The 9,306-nt window shown below is 40.1% G+C and overlaps 1 protein-coding gene across 1 annotated transcript; it reads left to right on the forward strand.

Annotated features, from left to right (window-relative positions):
* The first annotated feature begins 345 nt into the window (after positions 1-345).
* LOC147894798 (uncharacterized) lies at positions 346-9,005 on the forward strand. The gene is made up of 15 exons (XM_087385374.1): positions 346-414; positions 499-555; positions 930-985; positions 1,419-1,515; positions 1,824-1,946; positions 2,076-2,260; positions 6,534-6,609; positions 6,716-6,802; positions 7,326-7,406; positions 7,711-7,743; positions 8,028-8,081; positions 8,256-8,297; positions 8,408-8,486; positions 8,574-8,644; positions 8,773-9,005. Exons 1-15 carry the CDS (start codon positions 346-348, stop codon positions 8,905-8,907), a joined length of 1,245 nt encoding a protein of 414 aa, XP_087241500.1. The 3' UTR covers positions 8,908-9,005.
* The last annotated feature ends 301 nt before the right edge of the window (positions 9,006-9,306 follow it).

A 9,306-nucleotide genomic window follows, 5' to 3' on the forward strand; every position in this document is an offset into this window, starting at 1 on the left:
TGTTTGCTTCTCTAGCTCACACCGTCAAACACCAAAGTAGCTCTATGAGCGAGTACTTCTCATAAGAACAGTTCGACTCTCAAATCATTTGTGAAGCGTCGGGCATTTTTCGACAAACTTACTCAAACTATCTGTATGAAACTCAACTGAATATATGGATCTATAAGCATGACAATATCACATGCCCATTGAAATATTTGGCCGGGAAGACCCACAATGCGCTTTTTTCTCATAATGCTGAAAGAGAGAGTACGCCTGCTTTTGCCACTGAAGCACCTTTTTCTAGCCTTGTTTTTACATTGTTCCGCCATATTTATGGTTTCTCCTGCCATTGCCGACGTCACAATGGCAGCTCTATGCCCAAAGACTGATCCATGCAATCGAGCGATCTACTTGACGGGCCTGCAACAAGTGGTAAATTGTCCTCCTCTAATTGATTGACAGCTGTGCAGGATTCTGATCGATTAGCTTTGGCTCATTAATATGTGGCTTTCTCAGAAGTATGCCAATGATAACGAAGCCCACGGAAGAAATGCTTTTGTCTTAAGGAAATACGTATGCAACAAGTTGTATTTCGTACTGTTCAAAACCAATCATTTGGAGTTTTTGATCCTATAGATTCTGAGGATCCTTCTATGGCTTGAGATCCACTGTAATTATACTGAAACATCGTGCCAATTTCCGAAGTCATAAATTGAAAACTCTCTTTCGAGACTGTTAATATTAAACCTTTACGTCTATTTACCTGACACAAACAGGCAGGTGATGTAGCGAGTTAGATTCCACGGTAGTAATTTCAGTTCAATGCTAACGAATATTTTTGCATTCTCTATTCTGAAGGGAAGTCTAAGAGAACGCTACTGCTTCGTACAGATAACAGGAATTGGAACAATGATAGTTACTCCAATTTCTGGAGGCCTTTCTGATAGATACGGGAGAAAACCCTTACTGCTTGTGTCCTTCATCATTTCGATATTGCCAAGTGGTAAGTTCGAGTAACGGAAATTAGACATGGCATTAGTCTTAGACTGCTTTCATTCATCTACAAAGATCCTAAGTCTTTTCAAACAACGTCATCCGCGAGAAAAGGCAAGAGTGAGGGAAAAGGGAAGGAGGCGCGGGAACGGGACGGGGGAAGGGCGGGGGGAGGGGGTGCGGGGCGGGTGCGCTACAATCGTATTAGAACCCTCAGAAAAATGCGCCACAAAAAGCAATGGGTGAATTTCATCGTCCAATCAGGGATCAGCCACCCTCGCAAAGTCCAGTCCTAGGTAATTCGTCCTTGTAAACCACGACCCCAGACTGGTTTCCTGCCATCGGCCAATATATTTTCTTTTCTACGCTTGACTTTTTGTTTAGCATCCTGAAAAGCTTGTTATTTCTGATCTTCAATCATGAACAGCTGTTTTATCATACAGCAGGACAAAGGAGTCCGTGTACGCATATTACGTGGTGGAAACAATAGCTTCTATTGTTGCTGATGGCAGTGTACATTGTTTGACTCTAGCGTACGTGGTACTCTCTCTCTCTGTCTCTCTCCCCCCCCAACAAGACATTTATTCTCTAAGCTTAGTGTAGCTGGGATGGCATTCTAGAACCTGCTGAAGCCAATTAGTTCATCTTGGAATTTATGATTTACATGTGTACAGTTGATGGTTAACGCATTCTGCAAAGAGTGTGGGGACATTGGAAATGTTGAATCGCTTCCGATTTTTCATCTGGTTCCTAGTAATTATATAGACCAGAGTTTTATGGATTAGAAGGACCATCTTTCCTCTTGTCCGATAAAGTAATTAGATATCTCTGAAAATGTGCTGTCACAGGCTGATACTGTTGAAGACCATGACCGCCCATCAACATTTGGTATCGTAGCGGGAGTTGTTTCTTTAGGATATGTTCTCTCGACGCTTGCTGCTCGTGCCATCCCAGGGACCCATGTCTTTGCCGTAAGTACAAGAAATATATATATATGACTTGAGAAAATCTTGGTAAGATTCTTATTTGCAACTTTAGAAAGACTAGTCACCCTGTAAGGAGTTGCAACTTTACTAAAGTCTGTGTCGATCTTCCCTCAGGTTGCAACAGCCATTGCATTTCTGTCTGCAGTCTACATGAAGCTGTTTCTTGTAGAAACAATTGGTAGACCTTCTTTGGAAAACAAAGTGCAGCAAGATCGACATGATTCTGGGTCGCTACCACATGAGAAACCTAAGACAAGGTTTTTGGGCATGGAATGCATTTTGGGGAAAATGAATTCAAGGTAAAACAGAAGTTTCTATATTTGCAAACATTTGAGATATTTACACTTTCTGCATTAATGGTGATCTCACATGGCGATCAAGTACCACGCAGTACTCTCATTAATTCATGTTTTATCTTCTTTCTTTGTCATACTTTAATTTAACGCTTCTGAACACTATGCCATTTGGTTTAGAGACTGTCTGTCCCTTTACTCGGTTGATCTGCCTTGATATATTGTCCACCTGTATTTTGTAGCACTTCACGTTATCCTGGGAAAGAGGGGGTAAAGGAGGGAACGAAAGAGGGGCAGAGGGGGGTATATATGGGTATAATCAGAGCCAACTGGGAAAGGGAATGCCAAATGCAACTGAGAACAGAAGGAACAGGAGATGGACCTGTTTAAAAAGTGCACCTACATCCTCTTTTTCTTGCAGACCCTTTGTAATGAGCTACTCTCTCTTCAACGAAAAGTGAGAAGGGGAGGAAGCTCCAGGGATTAAGGCCTAAGCGCCCTAGTGCTCGAGGCACAAATGCGTTAACAGCAAGAAATTGTGATTTGCAATCATGAAATACAGTAGGATATTACTCATTAGGGGAGATTTGGGGTAAAAAAGGACATCGTAAGCAGATGATTAAGGAATGGGTAATCCCCTTATTTTCTAGGGAAAATTTGGGGTGGTAAGTTGTATTAGATGCATAATTTTACTATTTTGACAAAGTGGCTAAGCTGTTGGATCATGCTCTTCATCTAAAGGCTCACAAGCTGTGGATTTTCTGCACGCTCTTCATCTAATGGCTCACATGAGTCACCCATTTTAAGCCATTAGATCTACATAAGATCTAATGGTCCAAGAGCAAACTGCGGGCGGCTGGAGGTATTCATTGCGCGCTGAGCGCCGATTATAGGCCATAGGATTGGATCTCACATCAACAGTCATTGTGCCACGCCGCTTCATGGCCACCCAAACAACAGCCTTGGGAGCCAATTCATGGCCATTAGATCTAAAGTAGATCTAATGGCCCCAATTGAAACCTTCGGGCGTGAATCTCCTCGTCATTATTGCTCCCCCCTACGCATTCGCAACTGTAGATCAAATCTAGATCCATGGGTCCACGGTTGGCGCCTCTCGTGGATCGTTGGATTCCCATCTCCAATCCAAGGGTACACGATATGCACCACTTGTGTAGCCTTGGATCAAGATCCCATCCAAGGGCTCTGCTCAAACATGCAGGCAATCATAATGTACATCTGCCACATCCAGCGAAAATCCATTTGTGAGCTGCCTACCATAAAGTTGTTTATGCAAACTAAGAGAAGGCATTTGCAAATAGAGATCTAACTATTATGCAAAAACTAGAGCCAAAATTGGCCTTTTGGAGTACTTCCATGATGAAATACGAGCTCAATTGATGGTCAGCTTTGTCTAGATCCAGGTTGATAAAGATAGCAGGAAAAGTATCAATAGAATCTCTGGGAAAGACCGAGGCATCTGAAACATTTAGGGTGGTTTTATAATATTCCTACCAAAGACAAATCCATGTTTCTCCAAACCAATCTTTGAGGCGTGAGAAACTTTATCTTTAGGGCAACAGCCTTTGCAAACTTTATCCTTAGAGAAATGGCCTTTGCAACGATCTTATAGGAGCTATTGAGCATGATTATGGGACACTAGTCTCCTAGTGATAGGGTTTGGTTTCTTGGGTATCAATTTAATGATACCCATATTCAATTAACAAAAAAGACTGCCATGCATCCAATAATGGTTGATAATCTTACCCAACCAAGGTTTGAGAAACTTTATCCTTAGGGCAGCAATCTTTGCAAACTTTGTCCTTAGGGAAATAGCCTTTGCAAAGATCTTATAGGAGGTATTGAGCGTGGATAAGGGGCACTGCTCTCCTAGTTTGATAGGGTCTGGTTTATTGGGTATGATACCCAACAGTTCGATTGATTAAAAAGACTCCCATGCATCCAAGAATGGTGATAATCTTAGTGGACCCCTTGCTAACCAATGCCAAAGTGCAAAAAGAACTCCATTGGGAGATCATCAGGCCCCAAAACTCCAGCTCATGTCAATTAAACAATTGCTCCTTTTGTTCATTCCAATCTTAATGTCGGGATGTTGGTGGACTAAGGCGGAGACTATGTCCATGGGGTCAATGATTATATTCATCCATAAAACTTTTAATGTGATTCATGTTTTCTCTGCACCTTTCTCCTTAATTACCTAAAAAAGGTTCTAAATGGGCAATCCTCTTGAATGATCCATCTAATGCCTATACGAACACACATATTCACAACCCTAGGAGCCTCCTTGCCAAGCTCACCTTCAGCCTCACCAAGCAAGTGGTCAGCCATAATACCCTACTTGCTATTACCTAATGCTTCTAGCACCAATTAATACTATTTCCTCTTCTCTTTTTGTTTGAGCTTCAATGTCGCCATATCTCCTACCACACTTAGAGATCACATAAAAAGCCTCATCCCATGAGTGTGTTCATCCTTGGGTTGTTCTTCCGACGTCTCAAAGCACCTTGGTCAAAGGAGTGTATCTCAAGTTGTTAGACATGCATTCGAAAATGTAACATAGTCCAGACCAGTGTCTCTCTAAGGTGAGGCCCCTAAAGACATGTAGAACCTATCTTAATATTCCTTTTCCTCAACATGATCCAAACCTTCTTTAAGCTGCATCCAAGCTTCTATTTCAGCAACAAAATGATGCCTCTTCTTGTGCGAGTGTTCTAAAGAGTTCTCCCACAAAGTTGGTCAATTGGCATAACATGCTTCCATTGTGAGCCTCAACGATCTGCCTTAAGCCTCTCTTACAAAAATTGTGGATCCTCCACTCCCTATGTAGGGGGTGCTCAAGATAATAGAGGAGTGGAAAATCAGGTCACATTGAAGCGTTTTGTTATAAAAAACAAGAAGATGCAAAGAATAGCAGATTGCAGCAGCATCATCCAATAGGCAAACTGAAGAGAGATGAGAAAATCTATTGGTAATGCAGCATATGTTGAATGCCATTTTGCATAAGGAAAGGGCTAAAGATGCATGGTATGTTGACTCAAGTGCATCAAACCAAATGAGTTGTCATGGAGAGTGGTTTGTTAATTTGTAGCAACGTGAGAGGCCTGGCTTTGTCGAGACAGTTTATGATACTTGTCATACAATTGAGCACATTGGCAGAATTCCTTTGAACATGCAAAATGGGCAAACAAATTATTTGGCTGATTACATGTGCCGAGTATTACTAAGAGCTTGCTTTCTGTTGGTCAAACGGTAGACCAAGGATTGTGTTGGTCAAATGGTAGACCAAGGATTGGAAGTTAAGTTTAACAGAGAGGGTGTGTTTATTGAGGATTGTAAGAATAGTAATAGTTATTGCAAGAGGATGCAAAGTTGGTAGAATATTCACCTTGAATGTGAGCATGCTGAGTGTGGATGCTGCAATGTTTGAATGCAGTCTAAAGGAGTAGTTGCAGGTTTGCCCAAGTTCAGAGTTGAAGACATGGACAAGGTGTGAAAAGTTTGTCTGTTTGGGAAACAGGCCAAGAAATCCTTTCCACAGAAAAGACATGTTATTATTATTATTATTATTTGCTCTTTGAAAGTTTCAGATAGGTATTTTAGAGCTTCCATATGAAGTTTAAACCTGTAAAATGTTAGTTTCTTTCATTTTCTAACATAGTTTTATGCCATAGGATGACGTGTCATGTATGACGTGGCATTCCGGTTCCCATTCCGACACCCGAATTTCCGGAATGTTCCCGCTCCCTAGTCACTATGCTCTGTTCTCTATTGTGTGTGCCATGCACTTATTTTCCACTGGTACTTGAACACTGACTTCTGACCTGATGTGTGAGACGATTCTCTTGGTTGAACTCAAGCTTTTATATCAGAATGTTCTCATTAATTTGTTTGGTTGATAGTAGCACCTTCCTTTTCTGTATAAGCCCAAATTCTCTCTCTTCAAGTACATCAAGTACATCCATACAGATTGCACTTATTCTCTAGACTGTGGTTCTCCCTTCTTTCACTTGCAAATGCTGCCAACAAAATCATTAGAATAAGTTCCTTTCTTGCACACCTCCCCCCCTCCCCGGGCCTCCCGCCTCTTCCAACATAGAACTATATAGTACTCAATCATCTCTTAGGAAATTTGGTTAAACTGTTTCAGTTCTTCTTGCAGCAATGAGATTGAAAATTTTATATGAAGATATTATAGAATATGAAACTCATAAACATTGTTCAACAGCTAAGATACTCTGGGTTTTTTATTTGGCTGAAACAGCCCAGTTTTGGTACAGGTCACGGTTATTTCCTTTTTCTGTGCCTTAGGCGATGCAGGATTGCAAGGAATATTGTGGGTATGTAGTTTGAATGCTCAGCATCCTCGCTAGATGTTCCACGTATGTTTTATATGTACACACCATAACTTGCACTTATCCATAGTTTGTGTTGTGTATCTTGCAGTATTATTTGAAATCAAGCTTTCACTTTGGGAAAAATGAGTTCTCAGAGTTAATGCTTATTGCTGGAGCCGCTTCTGTTTTCTCACAGGTTCGTCTTCAGCCTCTTTATTCGAACAAGTCTTCCTTCCAGCCCAACCCTCTCTATTTCACTTCCTAGTCTGTGTGATGATGTGTACACTCCGGATTACCAACTACTACTGCTTTGAGGTTAATATGGTACCAATGCCCAAAAAAGTGTAGCATAATCTGATTCTTTAAGGTTTTTTTCTTGTATATCGGTAATCAAAATAACAAATTTTTTGCTTGGATGGTGATACTACAATTTAGTCTTAGGATTATTTATCCATAGCTTTTTCTTCTTTGATGTCGAAGACATAGAAAAGGTTACCTTGCCCAAGAGGTTGGAAATCATTTGGATAAGCTCCCGAATGCTTGTAGATGGCTCTCCCTCTTCCCCTTTATCCATAAAGAAAATAAAAATGAAATGATGTGAATGCAGAGCATGGCTATGACTATTGTGAATACAGACAGATACTGCATATCCACATTGCTACTTCTGCTTTGCCTTTGGAATTAAACATGTTAATACACTGGTGCGTTTGAAATTTCAGCTGATCGTGATGCCACTCTTGGTTCCTATCCTTGGAGAAAAGATAGTCCTCTGCATTGGACTCTTTGCAAATTTCTCCAGCGTACGCTTTATGTTTCAACTCCCTATAGACACATTGTTTTGCCTTACACTATTAAAGGTTGTAAAATTCGGTGAAATTAACCTATGGCATGAAATTTCTTTCATATTTTATATAGTCAGACATAGACACGAAGTATCGTTGATGATTACACAGGGGAATTTTTAAAATGCAGGATTCAGAGAAAAAATTTATAAAAGAACTAAGATATGGGCTAACAGGGAAAATATCTAGCTGTAATTGATCTCAACTTATAACTAACATCAAATTCAAAATTTATATTTGTGCTGTAAATGTGTGCATGCAGGCCTTACTTTATGGCATAGCCTGGGCCCCATGGGTATGTAAAACTTTCCCTCGTCTTCTGATATTGAGGGTAGATCTGGCTTGAAAGAAAGCATCTGCTCTCTGAGATGCCCCTTCTTTACAAGAATGTGGGAGTGCCTCAAATTTTCAGTCAAAGAAGCATTTATAGTTTATAACACCATAGTAAGTTTGGGGGAAATGGGAAAATGTTAAAATCAATTGCAATAAATGAGACCTACAATACTAAATGAAACAACATGGGATATTATATCTCGTTTGTAATTGTTTTCTCTGATTTTTCTTATCGAACATTTTCAGGTGCCATATTTGTGCTCATCAACTGCAGCATTAACAGTTTTTATTTATTCAAGTGTAAGCTGTTTCTAGTTCAGCAAATCTTCGAAGTGGTTTACATTATTTTGTGAAGTGACAGGCCTGTGCATGAGAAACTACTGATTTATTTGTGTATTCCTTTTCAATGCATTAGACAGTTTTGTTTTGAGATAGGCCACCAGACAATAATCAAACATTCAAACATTCCTGCAGATTTCCAGCATTGTCTCAAAAGAGGCCAATCTTGAACAGCAGGTGCAGCACGCCCCTATTTTGAAATGATGTTAATTTTGCATTCTAGATTAAGACCACATACATGCTTTTCTTATCTTGGACTGGACAAACTGACAGAACGGTTTTCTCAGGGAAGAATTCAAGGGATTGTTTCTGGTGTGCGGTCCCTTGCAACAATCATCTCCCCTCTTGCAATGACTCCTCTTTCAGGTTTATCATAGATATTTTAACATGGTGTTTTCAAGAGTTTCTCATATGTAACTAAGTTTGATGACAAAAGCTCTTCTTCTTGTGCAGCCCTTTTCTTTTCTGACCATCCACCATTTCACTGTCACGGGTTCAGCATAATATGTGTGGCTTTTGTTCTGGTAAGCTAGAAAACTGTATATTATTGAAGTTTTTTTTAAAGACGAGTTGATATTCCTTTTGATTTAGCTGGTTTCTGCAAATCTCAGAGTCCTGTTCTGCTTACTCGAAACTTCATTTCTGTGGACAGCTTATAGCAGTTATCCAAGGCCTTTTTATGAAGCGACCTGCCCCGCCTTTGCATCAGGGAAGCAAGTTTGTTAAAGTGCAATACACTCGTGTATATGAAAAATTCTGCCAAACTGAACCCCTAGTGTTGGTTTGATTTGCAATAAGACCTAGGATGTTATGTATGTAAGGCATGATTTTCATCATGTCGTAGATTTCAATGTCATTTGTAGGAGGACAGAAGACAGTCTCTGAATTGGGGTGACTACATTACATTTCCAACACCAAAAATGACATATTAAGTTATTCCTTTCTGGTAGAACTACCTTTCCAAAGAAAAAGCACACAACTAAAAGAATGCATCGATTGGCTGGCTGACAACTTTGGTAAGGTCATAAATGGGGGATTTCCTTAGTAGACATGCATTTTTCCTCCAGAATAGGCTGACATCTAGTTCTTTTCTGTTTATTCAGCTGCTTTGCATAAATAAACATTTATGCTGTTTGAATTCTCCTGTCATTGCTCTTTGGTTTGCAAGAAAGGACTTGCCTATAAA

Source organism: Dipteris shenzhenensis, chromosome 14 (assembly GCF_047967505.1).
Source record: "Dipteris shenzhenensis isolate YYH24624 ecotype China chromosome 14, Dip_SZ_1.0, whole genome shotgun sequence".
Classification (NCBI taxonomy): domain Eukaryota; kingdom Viridiplantae; phylum Streptophyta; class Polypodiopsida; order Gleicheniales; family Dipteridaceae; genus Dipteris; species Dipteris shenzhenensis.